The sequence below is a fragment of the Ziziphus jujuba genome, chromosome 2, assembly GCF_031755915.1.
Source record: "Ziziphus jujuba cultivar Dongzao chromosome 2, ASM3175591v1".
Lineage (NCBI taxonomy): Eukaryota > Viridiplantae > Streptophyta > Magnoliopsida > Rosales > Rhamnaceae > Ziziphus > Ziziphus jujuba.
In genome coordinates this window covers 20993522-21013455 of record NC_083380.1, presented here as the reverse complement: position 1 = coordinate 21013455, position 19934 = coordinate 20993522, and the positions used below count along the sequence as shown (strand labels likewise).

The following is a 19934-nucleotide window of genomic DNA, read 5'->3' as shown; positions in this document are numbered from 1 at the left end:
TGAGCCTAAGCCTAAATAACAATTTTGGATCTTTTTTAACCAAATAATAATTTTGGATCTTTTTAAATAAAAATTCAGCCCGATGATTAATTTTGGACTCCCTAAAGCCCAGATGAAGAAATTTTGGACCTTTTTTACTAAAAATTCAGCCCAATTAATAGAAATTGGACTCCCTAAAGCCTCAAAATCAAATTACTTTAAAAATATAACACAAATTAAATCCAAAATAATACAAATTAAATCCAAACTTATTCAATCAAATTACAAACTCTTTACAACTCAAGATATTGAATAACATGTAGCAAATTAATACAACACACACATAAAATAAATAAATATATATATATATATTATCCAATCAAAGCTTCAATCCCCAAGCCATTGTAATTCCAAAGCTAGCTTAAAGTCTCCATCATTCCAAAGCTTCAATCTACAACACACATATCCTACTCCCATAGTTTACAACACCATTAATATATCAAAAACTATATACATATGATTAAAACATAGTTTGCTTACCCACCAAACTCAATTAAAAAATTATTTTTTCATGCATCATAATCAGAAGTTTCAGCAGATAATGTATCTAAAAGAATAAAAAAAAAAAAACAAAGTATTAGAAGAATGTAAATATGTTAATGAATGTAAATATTAAAATAAAATGTTAAATTAACAAGTTAAAAAATTACCTAACTCAAGATGTTGACAAATAGCAAAACATTCATCATAAGCATGGTCATGGATATCTAATGGGAGTGGGATTGCATTAAGCCAATTTTGAGAGCAAATCAAAGCTTCCACTATTTTTGGAGTAAGTGAGCTTTGATATTGATCTAAAATGCATTCTCCAGTGCTAAAAGCTTATTTGAAAGCTACTGTAGACAATGGGACAGCAAATATATCTCAAGCCATAGATGACAGAACCTTAAATTTTGTGGAATTCAATTTCCACCAATTCAACAAGTCAAATAGCTGGTTGTTGCAATCCTCTGTAGGTTTCATTAAATATCTATCAACTTCATTTTTTATTTTTGAAGTTGTCCACTCTCCTTTTCTTGTACTCCCATAATAAATCATCTTCATCATCATTGTCTCTCTCATAAGCCTCAAAATTGGTTTCTTTGACATTTTTGGAAGATTGACTATCAGTTGTTGATATATCACTTACAACATAAAAATTAAACAATTGACCCAAAGTTTCTTTCACTTTTTTTATCATTGTTTCACACACATCACTTGAACAAAGTTTACCAAAACTAAAAATCGTATAATCTAGTTTCTATCGAGAGTCAAGGATAGCTGCAACAAACAACAGATTATTAATCTTATCAATTATCTCCCAATACTTATCACATTTCAGCTTCAAATTTTCAGCCATGGTACTTAAAGGTTCATTTTTTTCCAAAATACACCTACTCAATTGTTGTTGAATTTTGTAAAACTCTATCACAAATAAGTGAGATGTCACATGCAAAGAGCCACTGAATTTAAAAGTAATATCATAAAAACTCCTTAAAAATTTCAGAAGCAATTGAGCATCATTCCAATGTTCTTGAGCTGGTGGTTCATTAGTAAAATAACTAAGGTAGTATCAATCCTCTCAAAAGCTTTTTGAAGCTTGATTGCACTTTCTAATATTAAATAGAGGGAATTCCACATAGTTGGCACATCCAAAGATAAGAGTTTTTTAAACTCTATCTTTTCTTTTTCAACAAATGCTGTAAAAGTGGCTAACCTTTATGGTGAGGATCTAACATATCTCATAGCACGACGAATTAAATCAATTGAGGTAATGTGATCCTTCAATCCATCACTCACAATCAAGTTAGTGATGTCAGCACAACAACGCATGTGGAGGAATTCACCATCTAAGACAAGACTTCCAATTTTTAATCCTCCTTTTAATGTATGCAATGGCAACATCATTTGCCGATGCATTATCCATAGTGATATTGAAGACATTTTCAATCTGCCACTCTATCAAACAACTTTCTATTAGTTTACCGATTGTCTCACCTTTATGATTAGCTATTTGACAAAAATTCAATATCCTCTTTTGTAATTTCCATTCACTATCAATAAAGTGAGCTGTGACAATCATATAATTAATATTTTGAATACAAGTCCATGTGTCTGTGGTTAAGCTAACCATTGGTGAGTTATTCACAAATAAACTTCTCAACTTTTTTTTCTCCTTAAATAAAGTTGATATACATCTCTAGCAATTGTAACTCGAGATAGTGGATCAAACTTTGGACAAACCATACTATAAAAATCTCTAAATCCCTCTCCTTCTACAAATGTAAATGGCCCTACAAGTCCATTTATTAAATCCTACAGCAATAAGATTACTACTACCACATTCACTTTCTTTTTTACTTCTAAAAGAGAGTATCTTCTGACTCGTATCCTCTTTTCTATGTGGATTCTTTTTATCTTGACTAAAATGATTCCACAAAGTAGTGGTCCCACATGTTTTAGTATTACATGCATAATCCTTACCAAAATAATTGCATTTATACCTACCACTTCCTTCAATTTTACTAAAATGTGCCCAAATTTTAGAAGTTCTTATTGGTTTCTTCTTACTCAAAATGGATGGAGGAGGTACTTGAGAAGAAGAAGGTGGTGGCACTACTGGTATCTCACAAGTGGCTGGTGTATTACATGCTTTAGTTGGTGTAGCAGTTGTTGTTGGTGTAGTTTTAGAAGCATTAGATTGAATTTCATCCATCTAAAAATTAAAATTACAATTATAAGAATAAAATCATATTAATTATTAAGAAGGAAATTATATCATGTAGCAGTAGCTAACATAAAAAAGATAAATAATAGAATAAGTAAGCAACTAATGTAGAATAATAGAAAGAAAAAAAAATCAAGAGGTGTGAAGTGGTTGTCAAACTATTATCAAACTATCATTATTATCAACTACAAAGAATATCGGCAACTTAGAATGCAGGTACCAACTAAACAAAATTTATTTCCCAACTATTCCTATCATTATTCTCTATCCATTTTATGCAAAATTGCAAGCACATAAGAAACTAGAAAGCTAGACAAATCATATACAATTTAGATATATGCAAAGCAGGCTAACAAATAGTCATAGAACTAAGCTGACTCTGGACCATCTAGGTAAGTAAAGAAAGTTCTAAGGCAAACAAATCTAAAGGAGTATAAAACTCGTTTAGCTTGTTTTAAAAATAGAGAAACCGTCTTAGATGCAAATTAATGCAGACAATTTATTACTTTGTTATTTAAAAGTATTGCTGAACTTAAGCATAATAATAATTGTTCACGACATGAACTATGCAATGGTTTGAGCTTAGTTTTTTTTTATATATAGCTTTTATAAATTTTATTTTAACTCACATGATTTATAAACCAGAATAATACCTATTTCTGGTTTCAAAATAGTTCTCAAATTGATCCATTAAGGATGTAATGTCAACATCACCAAGTAACAGTATAATAATGTAATTTAAAAATGTCCCACGTACAAAGAAATTTATATTTTCTTAATCTGTCTTCAAATATTCAACAAGCCCTGGCAGCTTGAGCACACAACTATTAAAGTCACTCAGTTAAAAAGTATTGGTAGAATAGCAGAAATGGGTCAATGTAAAACTGCCAACGCATCCACAAATCCAAAACATATTAGTTGACAACCGTGCGCATGCTTGAAAGTTTGATATGCCTATTCAAGGTTATTCTCCTTCAAGAAGCTACAAAAACTAGTATATGGTAAGCTAAATACATGTGATATGTCATAAATAAAAAAAGACCTTAAAACGTTTATCTCCATCTTAGTTCGTAATGTGTAGTAAACCCAGTGAGTCTGTTGATCATTTTTTGTCTTTTATGTTCATCATGAAATGACTGTAAAATGTAGTGGAGGCTAAATTTGTATGCATCCCCAATTTTCTTCAGATTTACTGATATGTAAATTTGAATGTTTTAGGCTAGCAACGGGGGAGTGTTCTTGGAATTAGTGCAATGTCAGCTTAGTTTAGATCCATTTATCTTCTTCTGCTTCTTCTTCTTCTTCTTTTATTTTTTATTTTTTATTTTTTTAAGAACTTCTCATCCTCTCAAATATACAATTATCATCTTTAGTAAAGTCAAGTTCCTTAAAAAAATAAATAAAATAAAGATATTGCTAGATTGAAATTTATATTGGGAGTGAAGAAGTAAATTGATTACACTTAAACATGGACCCCCCTAATGCTAGCCTAGCTATTAGCTAAATAATATAATACATGAACATTAAAAAAAAATACAAAACAAAACAATAAACTAAATAATGTATTTTTGAAAATTATGAAAACTTACCAAAAGAAGAGGCAGCATAAGAGATCAGAGGAGATTGAGTTTTGTGAAGACTGAACCAGGGGAGAAGCTGTTGGAGAGTGGACACTGATGGAGTGGTGTCGAGGCGCTGAGAGAGGGAAGTAAAATTTAGGACAATTCGCAAAGTATCGCTTCAAGAAATGAAACACATGATTTAAATTAACATTTTGTTTTTATGAGATTGTTTTTTCTTCATCAGCCCATGACAAGCCCACAGACAGTGTTGACAATTGACAGCAAGTAATATGTGTGCACAGTGGGGACCAAGCCAGGAAGAAAATGTGTGGGTAACTAACAAATAGATTGGGTCAGGTTAGAATCAATTTTTTCCTTCACAACTCAAAACCCGACCCAATTAATTCGGGTTTGAAAAAAAACTACCCACACCCATTCAAATTATATCGGTTTTTCAAATTTTTGGGTTGGGTCGGATTGTGTTGGTCGGGTTATCGAATTTTTTGAACAGGTCTAGATAGAACCACAATAGCATACAAATCCACAACTATAGTCACGCGTCATACTACAAGCTATGCATACACATACATATATATATAATTATATATTACAACTAATGTGAATAAGTCTAGGAAATAAAGATGAGCAGGAAAAAGTAAATATTGCTACTGCTGTGAAAAATATGGAACAATAAATGATACACAAGGTAAACTGTCGGCTAACTGTCCGGACATAGGAAAACATATTTAAAAATAAATAAAATGTGAAATAAAGATATCTCAATAAGTGGTATGGTAAATAAAAAAATAATATTTTATTTTTATAAATCTTTTTCTCATGGATTTTCGTTCCACTCTTTTAAAAGGTTCCCAATTTAAAATCATTTCACAAAATCCAAACTTGTATTCCAAATTAATATCATAAAATCGATACCCAGATGGTACAAATTAATATCCATTAAAAATATTATAAACTGGATCATTAATAATAAATATTGAGCATAAAATAATATAAACATAGTTTCATAAAATATTTATGAAAGTGCAGTAAAACCATAAATATCAGAAAACCAATAATATACTCAGAAACATAAATAATGTACCATACGATATACCTAGAGCTACCAACTGGTGTACGGTGTCCTGGAATACCATCGAACAGTGAAAGAAAGAAACTTATGAGATGAATCCACCTCATGACCCTTAGTATCCTAAATGTATCATGGTAATACAAAGCTATGAGATAAACCCACTTCACGACCCTTAACATAAGAAATGTATTGTGGCAATAATGAACCTGTGGGATGAACCCATTCATGATCCTTAGCGTATTACAGATATTATGACAAACTCGTATGCTATAATATAATATTGAACTGAAACATTGATACCATATGGTACATTAATTAAAAATAACAATACAATATCTATAAAATAATCTTTGTAACATATACTTTTTCAAATAATATTATACCATAAAGTATAATTTAATATTCAAATCCAACCATTTTTCAAAAATTCCAAATTATCATTTTATACCAAAACATAAATACCACAATGAAATATATATCACCTTAAACCATTTTTTAAGCACTTAAAAATATAAAACACTTAAACATGCTTGAAACATATATATATATATATATATAATTTCTAATCTACTTTCTCAAAATCAATTATTTTTTAAAATGATTAAAACCCCAATTTAAATATCAATATATTCAAATACACTGATCCATAATTTCACTATCAACTCATCAAAGTTTGAAACCATTTAAAATCTTATCAAAAACCACATAAAATGATAACACACATATATAAAAGCAAATATTCATATATGCTTATAAATAAACATTTAATTCAAACTATATATACGTAAAATTTTCGAACAACATATATTAGACTGCATGCACAAAACTATTTAAAAATATAACCACTCACAATTACTGCTATTACTACTAATATATAATCCTGCTCCTTTGCAGAATCACCTTCAAGTTCAACATTGGTATCTTTAATATAATAAACATTTTTTAGGATCCAACAACTAAAACAAAGACATTGGCATGTACCGAATATCTTAAAATAATTCATACAATTATAAAATTACATAGACAGGATACCGATCAATCCAATTTTACCGTCAACTCTTAGGACACGATATCCAAAATTGGGATTTTTCATCCAAAGGCTAATTTTACAAAATTGAACTTTCCAATGGATCTTATTAATATCTAATTAACTAATTCAACTTCAATTTTATCTAATTTGACCGATTTCTGTCCAAATTTATTCTGTATTTAACTAATAGACCTAAAAATAAAAAACTCATCGAACAGTGTCCAAAATTTACAAATTTATATCAATGGAAAGCTTGTGTAATGGGTAACAAGAATCTAAGCTCATATTGATTCAAAAATATCATCGATGTTAGGAAAACTCAGTCACATTTGAGTTTGATGAATCTTCCAAATCGTGAGAAATTTTGACAAACGAACGCTGGATTTGAGCTTAAAGGGTCCAAAAATAATAAAGGGTATGGATCGAGCTAAAACAACTAGAAAATTGTCAATCGGTCGAAAAATGCCAAACATCTACTGCCAACTTCAAATGGCCAATCTCGATGTGTCTATCAATGATTTGGCCTAAAATTTTGCCATCTTGGTTGCCTAGAGGTGGGCTTCCACAGTGGTTGGCATGTCTGACATTAAGGTGACTAGAAAATAAGCAAACGGCGGCAATCCAATTTATGTTCAAATCGACCTAGTTCGAACCCGTGGGTCTAGAAAGATGTTTCTTGGGTTTGAAGGATAAAACAAGTATTTTTAAATTTATTCACTGTTGGACATGCTTCCCAACACTTATATAGCATATTGGGTCACTAGCAAACAAAAATTCGGGACTAATTTGGATATTAATATAATATTGATGATCGAAACTTCCCAGAACAATAACTTTTCAACTATAACTCAAAATTGGCAAGTCGTAAATTTATTATAGTGCATCGACGTGCTTTATACGATGGTATATCAATCAAACTAAAACATTAATCATATCAAAAGTCAAACTTGGGACCCACAAACAGTGCAATTAGTCAAATTCGGTCAAAGTTCTAAATTTTTTGGTATTTCTCAAGATGGGATGTTACAAAAATAATAAAACAAAATAAAATAAACACAATACCTTAGTAATAGAAAAATGATTTTACCATGAAATCTTACATTCCAACAAAAAATGACCCAAACCTAATAGGACCTAAAACCCACCATCACTCATTATCCTTCTTTGAACTTTTTCTTTTTATTATTATTATTATTATTATTATAACATGAGCTTGAAACTTCAAATTTGAAATCAGTTTTCTAGAATGACTTTCTCCTTATGAATTTCTCTCTTCGACCTAGTCTGTCAAAATGAGATTCCGTGATCCTTTTGTTGCTTATCCAGAATATTAAATTGTAATCCACAGTTCATTTGGAATTGATGGAAAGCCCAAAATTTGTAGCATCCAATTTTTTTTTTTTTAAATCATATTTAGATGGTATTCAGTAAAATAGTACATGGTTGTTGAAATATACTTGAAAGACTCAGGTTAAGTTGAGAAGCAAGCCTAGAGTATATTAACATTTAAAGCTCATCTAGGATCATAATAAGGGTATAGGCTTTTAGGAAGGAGGATGAGATTTAGAAACTCATGTTTTAGACAAAAGATTGAGGTTTTTTTTTTAATTTTTCTAATTCTGATTATAACAAAGGAAACTCCTCTCTTTTATAGACGGAGAATAAGGAAGAAAACAAACCACAAACAGAGTAGAGGAATTTACTTTTTTACAATTCACAGCCACAGATCAAACAAAAGCAAGGACTCTTATTTTATCAGAGTTAAAGCTAACACAAATCTAGCTTTTTACAACTTATATACTCACATGCATACTCCTGTACAAAAGAGTAAGAGCTACATTTTAAAGTTGTTTTGAGATGGGGATAAATTATAATTCCTATGGTCTTCTAAGTTAGTGGAGGAGGTGTACAAATTTTCCCACCAAGGATTTAATGGTGTGTCCTACACATGAGGAAGTGGGTCTACATCAATGTCCTTATCAAACTATGAGGGTGGTATGTCATTCTCATATGGGTCTTGAGAATCTTGGATATCGAGTACGAAATCTATCTCCCTGGGAATTGTTACTAGGATAAGTTCAAGCTCAGGAATTGTAAAACGACTTAGAAAGTAAAGCTTTTGAGTACAGGCTTTCGGAAAAAAGGTGGATGATTGAGCCATAAGGATCAAACAAAAAGCAATAACTCTGGATATAATATCAATAGACTTGGGTTTTAGAGATAACATGTTTGCCAAGATATTGTGTTCTCCTTTTATATGTGAAATCTCAAAATCATACTTTGCAAACTCAGTCCTTCAGTCTCAATAATTGAGGATTTGGGAAGGCCTTGTTTTTAAATTCTAATACCCTTGCAAATGATGAATTATTCAGTTGGACGAGAAATCTATGTCCAATCAAATGGAATTCAAATTTTTGGATTCCATATTTCAAGGCTAAGATTTCCTTATAGATCTTACGATAATATTGTTCTGAAGATTTGAATTGTTTATTAGCACAGCCACAATAATGCCAATGTCCATCAATTTTTTCTATCACAATGGCACCCAAGCATAGATTACTTACATCCGTCTTAAAGACTCTCTTTCCTAGACTTGGAATATTTAAAAGAAACGAGGTTGTTGCGCTATCTTTTTAAGATTTTGAACTGCTTATGTTTGCTCATTTCCCTAAAGTGGAGAATTCTTTTTCAAAAGTTTGGACAATTAGCTGACAAGGATAAAAACCTTCAGGATAAAATTTCTAACAGAGTTAATTATCCCAAGGAATTGTTATATCTACTTGATAGATAAGTCTGAATTTAGGAAGGACAATTCTTAAGTGATATGAGATCCTGATTCATACCTTCCTTGATTAAAGTGCATCCTTAGAAAAGCAATTTCCATTTGGGCCAGCTTGCTTTTCTTTTCTGATAATATAATCCCATGTTTATGGGCCAACTCAACGAATTAGGCTAACAAAGCTTTATAAGCTTCTAGGGTATCAAAAAAGAGTAAAATATAGTCTATATATAAATTAGGGCATTAGCAAAAAAGGGCTCAAAGATTCTAGTCATGGCCTTTTAGAACTAAGAGGGGTCAACTTTTAATTCAAAAGGAAGGAGAGTCCATTGGTATTAGGCTCTTTGAATACAGAATGTCATCTTGTATCTATTTGAGCTATGTATTCCTATGTGCCAAAATACTACCTTAAAGTTAAATTTTGAAAATACAAGGGCTTAATAAAGATGAGAGAGTAGGGAATTGATTTTTAATAAATGAAACTTGTCATCCTTGAGGAATTAGTTTAACGACTTGTAGTCAATTACCAATCTAGTCTTACTCCTTAATTTTTTAACTCTCTTTTTAACATAGAACACTTAGCAAGTCCGATCTGATTTAATAAGCTTAATTAGACCTTGTTTGAAAAGTAGGGAACATTCTTACCTAGCCGGAACTGAGTCTGAAGGTCTCATTCCTAGATAAGATACCTTAGTTGGATTAACATTTTCTTGAAAGGAAATTGGACAAAGAATGTCTCATTCTTCCATAAGGATGAGGAGGGTTGAATGCTACATAATTGTCTACATATATAGAGAGAACCATTGTTAAAATAATTATTTAACCTAAAAGGAAGGAATATGTTTCAAACACAAAACTAGAAACATGTATGCTACTAAACCAATTTGACTCATTTTAAAACTTGTGAAGAGTTTATGATGGATTTTACTATTTTGCTATGCAACTTTTATTGCCCAAAAAATAAACATTAAAGAGCCATGCTCCTTTTGAAGCTTTACCATAAAATTATAACATGAGTCGTACTATTTTCTTGTTAGTTTAGTTCAATAATATAATTTTGTTTAATAAATTTGGTGAAGATGGGCATAAACATTGTTCGACTTAAAATAAAATATAATAAAATAAACCATTTCGTAACAGAGTTAGAAGAGTTGTATATATTTAATTCTGTTTAAATTTATCAGTTAAAATGTATGATTGAACTTAACTAATAAAGAAATAATAATTTATAGAGCAATATAAAAGGTTTTATAATATAAAGATAAAAATGATATGGTCAAAGAGGAAGAAATGTAGTTATCCCAACATAATTTAAATTTATATTAAATTTAATAAATCTTATTAAATTTTATGTTAAAAATGTCTACTCCTAAATCATCAAATTAACAAAACAAATATTAAATTATAAAAATAAAGTACTTCTTCAACAAGATAAAAACTTATATATAATTATAATACTTGTGATGTAATACTATAGATTGTTTATGTACATTTAATACATATTTTCAACTTTTATGCTTTATTATGGTCCGTACGATGCTCTACATGATTATATAGATGATTAATATATATATATATACACACACACACACATATTCTTTTGTCGAAATAGTAACTAAATGAAATATGATAAGGAATAACGTGGGCTGGTATTATATGCAAGTTTTTACTCCTAAAAGCAAAATATCAAATTAAGCCTGCGTGGCAAGAACGTGGACCCGAGGAGCCCGGAGAGCGACAGCGAAGAGAGGGGAGCCAACATAATGACGCAAGCAATCCGAGGATGTCATGACACGTGGCAAAGCAAGTTGCGAAAAGTGAAAGAGCGTGGACCCTTCAATCTATCGAGCACGTGCACCATTGGTAAACAAGAAGACGACACGTGGCAAAGTAATGACGCATTCGACCTTTTTGCCTGCCATGAATGGAAAAAAGTGCAAGTTGCGTTTTTTGGGATTGTGCATGGCCCACACGTCTCCTCATCCCAATCACCACCTCCCGATTTCTTCCCCACTCTTTTCCTCGCCGCGATTTTTTCACCCCCATTCTTCTACCTCTTCCCTAACCTTTCTTTCATATTTTTACGTCATTTTTTTTTTTTTCCTGTTTTGTCGTTTTGAAAGAAATTTTATTTTATTTTTTTATTATTATTATTTTTTAGTATCCGTTTCGAAAGAATTAAATGCACCTTTTGCACTGTTACATATTTTATACTTTACTTTTAAACCATCCATGGATAACTTTTTACTTTGGTTTTAGCTTTTATTTCTTCTTTTGTTTTTGCACAAATGTTTTTGAAAAATTATATTTTATTGGTTTTAATTATAAACTCTTACTGAGAATTTAAAATATTTTCAAAACATCATAGAAACACTGCCAAATAAGCTATTCAAGTATTTGTTGTTGATTGAAAGTTATTTGGTTGTGTTTTTTGTCAGTACTGGTAATGGCACAACGAGAAGAAGGTATTATTTGCTTTATGTCATTTTTAATTCAATTATTATATATATATATATATATATTTACGAACAACTTTGATATATTATACATATATAACTTATCATCTTTTATTAAAATTTATTTTGTTATATTTTATATATAATTAGTGTATATATGACAAAATAAATTAGTTTTAATATTTTAATTTGTATCCATACAAATATGAATTTGAATTATTCAAAAAAAATAATTTATATTAAAATAATTTAGTTGAAAAAAAAAAAAACTAGTGTGTACGTGTAATTTTGTGCTAAAATTGAACTTTCGTTTACCATGACAAGAAAATTGCTTAGAGATTGTCTGACCAGCCTTTTAAACAGTACAATTAACAATAATTATTAATAATAATGATTTAAAACAATCTCAATTATAAAATAGAATAAAATAAAGAAAACTGTCTAACCGTTTCTTCTGTTTTTTTACTTTAATTTAGGCAACAGTCAACTATTTATGAATCAAAAAAATTAATTAAAAAATCAAATCGGTTATGTTTGTTACCACATCATTTATTATTACAAGTGGTGACATGTAAGACTACTCTCTCTTGCAATTACTCTTCTTGTCTTCTTCCCCTGCTCATTTCAGCATATACGACAACATTATCTAAGACTTACTAATTACCAATTTTAAAAAAATAAAATAAAAAATTTAAAACTTGCTAGTAATTCTTTTCCAATCAACTTTTTAAATACTTACGTATATAGGTCCTCTGATTTATTATATTATTGATACACTAAATATTAGTTGGTATCTAAAAAAATAATAAACAAATTGTTACTTGGAATCTCTTTTTCTATGTTTTACTCTAGTTTATAAATATAAAGTTAGAGGCCCCACAAAAATTCTAAATTCCTATTAACAATAAGGTGATTTTTTTTAAAAAAAGAAAAAATTAAATCCTTTTTCTAAAAGAGATGATTTATGATTAACGAAGCACAATTTTTCTTTTTCTTTTTTTTTTGCATTTATATTTAATGAGTTATTCTTATTTCGTCTAATATCTTTTATAATTATGGAAATATAAAAGTGAGACATAGAAGATTTGGATCCTTGAAATGCAATGCATAGTAAGAAAAGTGAGAGAGATGTGGAATTTGTATCACAAACAAATCTTTGATTTTCTGAAAAGTGTCTTTTTTTGTTTCTTAGACGCCAAACACCCCCCCATACCATACATCTCTTTTTAAACTTGGCAATTAGTCTGTTCAAAACTATTGTTTTCTTCCAACTTGACCAACTTGCAAACTATTCATATCACCACTCCCCTTTTTACTCCTCCTACACACTCCCACTTTATTTTTATTTTTTATTTTCAGCTAATTGTTATTTGTTAATTATCACTCAGCAAAAATCAAAATCGATAAATCAAATTTTATTGTTTTCTCAAGAACCAATTAATAATTTTATTTATTGGTTTATTGATTTTTACATAATGGTTTTGATGTGCTAACAAAGATGGTTCAAATCCACTGTTTTCTCCAACATTTGATTAGGAGTTCAAAGGTAAGTTTGGAAAATGGAAACCAATCTTAAATTTTATTTTATTTTTATAAAGTAATATAAAATTTTATTATTTATTATAATAGATGATTAATAAACAAATCAATTTTATTTTATTTTTTATATTTAAATTTTAAAAATAATTTTTTTAATAATTATCATTTAAATTATTATTTAATATTTCCTCTCTGCTCGTTAATTCACAATTGCCTCCCACTTGTTAACTCATAACTATTTGAAAAAAAATAATAATTTAAAAAGAATCACATATTATGCAACTTTCAGAATAACTAAAATATTAGTGATTTTTTTATTTTTTTATTTTTTTTTTGGGGCCAAGTACAGGATGAAGTGCTTTTAGTCCAGTGAAAGACGATCTGACTCATTTTAAAGTCATTCTCAAAATAGCCCCTATTATTTCTGATGATAATAAAAAAATAAAATAATATTTCCATTTTTCTCACTCATTCCCAATGGACCAAAAACAAGAAAAAAAAAAAAACAAAACAAAAAAAAAAAAAATCTGGAAACAGAGAAACGGAAACACCAACCCAAATTTTCTTTCATTTGGAATACAGAAAAACAATTGCCCTTAAACTTGGACGAAAATTACAAACCCGGTCCCCAAAACAGTGGGTTTTGAAGTGCAGAGAGGAAAAAAGTCCAGCTAGTTTACAGGTGGTGGAAGTGGTTCTCTGAAGCTGCAACTTGCAAGTCTCAGAGACAAAGCGTAACCGTACATGATGTGATCAAGCTCTCTCTTCTCTCTTCACTTTCTCTCTCTAAACTCTCTCTCTTTCGTCGTCTTCTTCTTTCTTCTCCATTCGATGACCACGTGGACTATTTCAAGTGCGGTGTCAATTTGTAGCCTGTAAAACATTTTTGCATATGAGAGAGAAAGAAAGATGAAGAGAAAGAAAGAAAGAATTAGAGAAGCAGAGCAAAACTGCTTTTGTTTTCATCCTTATAAATCAATCTCTCCTCTCGCTCTCATTTCCACTTCGCCACCGTTTCTTCTCCAATTCTCTCTCTAAACTCTGTAAGCTCATCTGGGTTTCTCTCTCTCTCTCTCTCTTCCATTTTCTGTGAACTATATGAGCTTTTTAGCTTTCTGGGTTTGTCAAATTCTTTTTTTTTTTTTATCTGTTTTGCTACAATTTCTACCTGGGTTTTTTATTTTGAAACTTTAGTTTTTTTTCTTTATTTATTATTTTTTTGTAACAGAGAAACGAAGGGGAAGTTCGATTTTTTTTTCACTTTTCGTCAATCTCTCTTTCTCTCTCTGCAACAATGGGTGAAGATAAGGTCGCTGCTCTCAAAACTGGTTTGTTTTCCATGCAAAACGATGATGAAATTGAAAACCCAACAAATTTTTTTCAGAGATTTTCATCCGAGAAAATCCAAATTTCCGTTTCTGAAGAATTTTCTCAGCAGCCCGACCTCAGTCTCAGACTCTCTCTTGGCGGTCCATACGGCGAAAACTCCAAACAAAACAACAACAACAACAACAAGCTTTTAGCTCGGTCTTCTTCTGTCGGTGGAGTTATGGCCAACGAAGAAAGAGGAGGAGGAGGAGGTCATGCTGACACCGGCGCCGGCGCCGGCGCCGGAAAACCCAAAACTCTACCGGCGGCGACCACCACATATCTTTCGCTCTCCAGATCTTGTTCTCTTCCGGTGGAGTCGGAGAAGAGGATGATTGAGCTCAAAGAATTTCAAGCAATAAAGAGAATGGTAGCGAAGAAGAGGATGGTGGTGGAGAAGCAGAGGAACTGCAGCCGGGTTTCTTTTGAGGATGAAAAGTCTCAGCCGGAGCCGGAGGTGACATTGGCGGTGCCGGCACCGCCGATTTCATCGTCGGAGATGGCGGCTTGGGCGGCGGCCTCTGCCACTAAGAGTCCTGCTCTGTCCCGTGCGATTTTAAAGATCAAGTCTCAGGGACATGTGTTTGATGGCAAACAGGCTGAAGGTATAAAAAATTTATTTTTATTTTTTAATTATTGATTTGTTTCTCTTTTTATGATATGTATAAATTTTGATGTTTGTTTACTCTTATAATTAACTATAATCTGGACTACTTAATTAATAATTTTGTTTCCTTTAGTATTATTATTTTTTTAATTACTCGTTTCTGCCAGATCTTATAAAATATTCTATATCATAAAGTTCTGCAAAAGAAATGCACTCCAAACAAGTGACAAACTCATAATTATTTTTCTTCAAAAAAGAAAAGAAAAAAAAAAAAGTGACAATTGTTTTTCTAATGAAGATAGGATCCATGTGCATGTTTTGGAATCTTTTATTTGCTTTTGATTTATCTGGTTTTTGAGTTTTCTGTTTCCTGCAAACGGAAATTTTTTTATTTGCTTGTGTGTTTTTAGAGTCTGAGTTGTTGAATATGCATGTGGCATATTAGCATAGATGCCTAATTAGAATGAATAGTGAATTAATGATTTATCTTATCTTACTATCCAAGTATGGTGGGAAACCAAGATCGAGATTGGGAAATTAGTATATTACTGATAAAATTGTTGGAACGATTCATCTTGAATTGCCATGTAGTTTAGAATGGATAGTTAGTTGGTATTTGAGTTGCTCATGCAGAGGAGGAAATGAATATGGATTGCGGTAAGCAATGATAGATGAATTTGTGGCAGCCATGTGCAAAAGACGACTCTTTTGAATCTTTTGCTATATCGAATATTAGATTCAGTGTGAGGATTGGTAGATTTGAGTCATACGAAATTCGGAATTCATTGATGACGATTGGAAGATTTGAGTCTTTAGCAAAGATAGACGAATTTGTGGCGGCCACATGCAAAAGACGACTCTTTTGAGTCTTTTGCTTTTAAGAATATTAGATTCGGTGTGATGATTGGTAGATTTGAGTCATATGAAATTCGGAATTCATTGATGATGATTGGTAGATTTGAGTCTTATGAAATCCTGAACGCATTGACAATCATTGGTAGATTCGAGTCATATGAAATCCGGAATTTGTTGATGATGATTGGTAGATTTGAGACTTATGAAATCCTGAATGCATTGACTATCATTGGTAGATTCAAGTCATATGAAATCTGGAATTCCGGAATTGATACACGTACCGACAAAACAATTAAGAAAGGATCCATAACCGGCAATGTATCGACATAATGAACAAAACGACAATAGAAAGTAAAGAATTTAGACTCGGACATACCGACAGAAATGGAGATTTCATTTCATCTTTTTTAGCCTAATAAAGACATTACAAAGCATACAAGTTTATGTCATGTAGAATTTACACATTTGTTATCTATCTAGCTTTGTTTCCCCTTTCAGAAAATTTAGTTTTTTGTGCGTTCATGTGTTTTTTTTAACCACGTTAATGGAGGATACAGAAGATGTCAATGTATTCTTTATGCATGCTTTCTGTTTTTCTAATTGAGTTTTCTCATTCTTAGTATCCTACAACACCAAAAAATCCAAGCTTTACAGAAATGAATTGATGATTATTGTGGCTTGAGGATTTTTGTTGCATTATGTAACTGGCTTTATCTTACTTCCCCTTGCCCTTATGTTTACCTGTCAACATTTTGATTTTTGATTTTGGATTCTCAAGATTCATAAAAAGCTTGTTTTTCTAGAAGTGATCTTTTGTGGTTTTTAGAATGTTAAACATTTTTGGTTCCTAGAAGTGCTATTTTGTGCTCAAGATTCATGAAAACTTATTAAGTTTATGTCTGTTCATCCCAGAGGAAACATGCAGATTTTTCAAAAAAAAAAAAAAAAATTGTAATTTGTAGACAAAAATACAAAGCATGCTTACCATCTTCGTATATAGATGTGTTTTTATGGAGTTTACCAAGTCCCTTCAAGTACATTCTATTTGGTGGTATGGTTAAGATATAAAATGGTTATTGTATATAGAATAAGTACTTGTACATTTTATTGTGTAGGTACAGCACTTGGAATACGAGGTGATATCGTCTTTTCTGGTTTGGGCATGCTTGTCCTTTTTCATTTCTGTTTTTACATATTGAATTCCTTCTTGTCTTTTTTTTGTATCATTCTATAACTGTACAATGTTGGATACTACATCTTTCTTCCCTCATCTTTGATGAACAAGTTGAAACTAACAGATAAATTACTTTGTTGCAAACATCTTATTCAAGCTTTTACCATCTTAGAGGAAGATTATTTCTCTTCCTGTAAGCTGAATCATTTAAGCATGGCTCATATATACTGAATGAGAATTATATTACATTATAGTGAAATTTCTTAATGACTATATATGCTTAAAAGGAAATTGTTCATGATTGTTATAGATAAAAATCTTTTAGAATACCTTTTGCTATTGATTGCATAATATTCTTTAAATACTCATAATGAAGAACAAATATGTGAGCTGGTAGAGCAATATTTGAAATCCATTGTTTAAAAACTAGAAGTATAAGATGATTATGTTGCTGTGGCATAAATTCCTTGCAGGATATGAAGACTCAACTGCTGGAAAGAAAATTTTGAGTGCAACACAATCATTGTCTGAACAGAGGGACAAAGAACCTGCTTTCACCACTCAGCCGATAGCCAACGGAAAATCTGTGGGGACTGCAGAAAACAAGCAGGAGAATCCAACGAAGAAGGCCAAAGTTTCAAATGGCATTGTTCTTGACAACGGGATGGATGTGATGACTAAAATGCCGAGTGTGAGCTGTATTGGAGATGGCCCTAATGGAAGAAGAATCGAAGGATTTCTCTACAAGTATACAAAAAGTCAGGTGAGCATCGTTTGCGTTTGCCATGGAAGTTTTCTCACTCCGGCAGAATTCGTGAGGCATGCTGGTGGAAATGATGTGGAAAACCCAATGAGGCGCATAAATGTGACCTCTACTCCCTTTCCCTGTTAGATCAATGGAGAGGTGACTATATATAAAATCAGTCACCCCTTTTGGACTGTAAAGAGATAGAAATGACCCAGCTGAATCTCAGAAACTAGCTTAGATCCTTGTGCCTTTATAGTTTGCTTTGTTTTTAGTTACCCTTACTTTTTCTTTTTTTCAGGTTAAAAGAGAACTTCAAAACTTGCAAATGAATGGTGAAACTTTCTCTGTTCATTATCCTATCTTTTGGCTGTCCTTTTATGTAGAATACATCATGTTTTGTTGTAAGCTATTGCTTATCTTTGCATTGGTGAAGAAAAGAGGAAGACAGAAAACGTGACTTATGAAGGAATGGGTGTGTGTGGACACTTGAAATCTGAAGTCAATCTTGACATTAATACCACATTCAATATCCTAATGTTAAGGTAGGAGAACTGGTGAGTAAAGTTAACATAAGATATATGTCTAATATAGATAAATAAATAGTGTTAGGTTTTGACATTAGATGAGAATGTGTTAACATGTTAAATATAAAGGAAATATTAAGGATAGAAAATTGTAGTATTTTTTGCATCAAATATATTTCCAACTTTAAAAGTATATAGATGGGTTTGTTATATGAAAAAAACAATGATTTTACTACATGATTGTCCATACCAGATTGTATGTAGCAACAAAATTTGAAAAAATAAAAAGCGCACATCATATTCAAAAATTTTAAAGAAAATATCTTCAAATGATTAAAATATATAGTAGAACTGGAATCTTATCAACTTCCTGTATCTGTTTTTACACTTATTTTACCTTTTTTTCCTTTTTTTTTTTTCATACCCCTTCCTCTTCTTCCAAATGGCAAGCTAATTGGAGGTTCAAGAAGAGAAAACTATATGTTTTTCTTCATGATATGCCAGTGCTGATTGTTACCTTGTCCTATCCATTGGTGAAGAAATTGAAAGGGAATATGTGTAGCTCAGGAATCCCCCAGTATCTTTCCAAGCACCAATATTTTTCAGCCCAATTTTTCATATGATGCACAGAATTAATCAGACTGTCAGTTTCCCAGAATCCAAGTTGGGCAGATTTCATTTCCATATTTTGACTTACTTTTTGTTGTCCTATTCTCTGATAAAAGTTAAATTATGAAGTTAAATTATGAACCTAAACCCACCTGAATTCAAATAAATATATCCAACCCCCAAGTAAAAAATGATCCCAAGTAGTTTCAGATTTTGTACTTCTGTTCATTTTTGGAATCATCATGTTTTTATTTTATTTTATTTTTCTTCTTCTTCTTTTGGCAACTAAATCATCGAGGTTTTGTTTGTTTCCTTTTCTTCTACAAATACTAATTTTATTATTTGACACCTTTCATACCTACCATCATCAACCCAGCTAACATGTCGATAACTAATTGGTTTTATTTAGAATTTAATATTTATATAGAAAACCGAATGCTAATTAAAATTGCCACATGATAATAAATCACAAATAGCAACAAATAATTTTTTTTTTCTAAAAAAAAATGTGCCTAGTAAATGGCTCAATAAAAGTTTGATCTTCATGTGATTTATTTTACCAAAAAAAAAGATCTGCATATGATTTATTATAAATATTGTATCATGGTGCACCATAACCTTAAAAAGAATCACCTTGATGTTGAACATTATGTTTAATAAATGATCTTCTACTTGAAGTGAGCTCACCAACTTTTGAAAAGTATAAACTCAAACACATTAAGTAATATAATTCGTAGGAAGTTTGAGTATTCATTCAGTATCAAATAAGAAAATTTATTCAAAAAGTAAATGTAGAAATAAGAAACAAGAAAAACAAGAAGAAAAAAAAAAGAACTTTTTTAAGGGA

General features: G+C 30.9%; 1 protein-coding gene and 1 long non-coding RNA gene across 7 annotated transcripts; one reads left to right on the top strand and one right to left on the bottom strand.

Annotated features, from left to right (window-relative positions):
• Positions 1-215: 215 nt before the first annotated feature.
• LOC132800622 (uncharacterized) lies at positions 216-1193 on the bottom strand. The gene is made up of 2 exons (XR_009635820.1): positions 690-1193; positions 216-586 (listed from the first exon to the last, which is right to left on the bottom strand). It is a non-coding gene; the product is annotated as an uncharacterized LOC132800622 (long non-coding RNA).
• Positions 1194-13687: 12494 nt separating this feature from the next.
• LOC107418937 (ninja-family protein AFP1) lies at positions 13688-18474 on the top strand. Of its 6 annotated transcripts, none has more exons than XM_048474348.2 (6): positions 13688-14245; positions 14431-14511; positions 14641-15175; positions 17148-17186; positions 17680-17969; positions 18253-18474. In XM_048474348.2, exons 2-6 carry the CDS (start codon positions 14497-14499, stop codon positions 18409-18411), a joined length of 1038 nt encoding a protein of 345 aa, XP_048330305.2. In that variant the 5' UTR covers positions 13688-14245; positions 14431-14496; the 3' UTR covers positions 18412-18474. The 6 variants fall into 6 exon arrangements, with proteins under 6 accessions (XP_048330305.2, XP_048330304.2, XP_048330307.2 ...); XM_048474347.2 differs by having other exon boundaries at positions 14587-15175; XM_048474350.2 differs by having other exon boundaries at positions 13689-14245; positions 14431-14530.
• Positions 18475-19934: the final 1460 nt, after the last annotated feature.

What these genes read in the sequence shown, in the direction of transcription:
- LOC107418937 (XM_048474344.2), top strand. Translation starts at nt 14,497, where the DNA reads ATGGGTGAAGATAAGGTCGCTGCTCTCAAAACTGGTTTGTTTTCCATG. An exon ending in TGATGGCAAACAGGCTGAAG is followed by an intron (nt 15,176 to 17,147) that starts GTATAAAAAATT and finishes TTTATTGTGTAG; the next exon opens with GTACAGCACTTGGAATACGA. An exon ending in AGGTGATATCGTCTTTTCTG is followed by an intron (nt 17,187 to 17,679) that starts GTTTGGGCATGC and finishes AATTCCTTGCAG; the next exon opens with GATATGAAGACTCAACTGCT.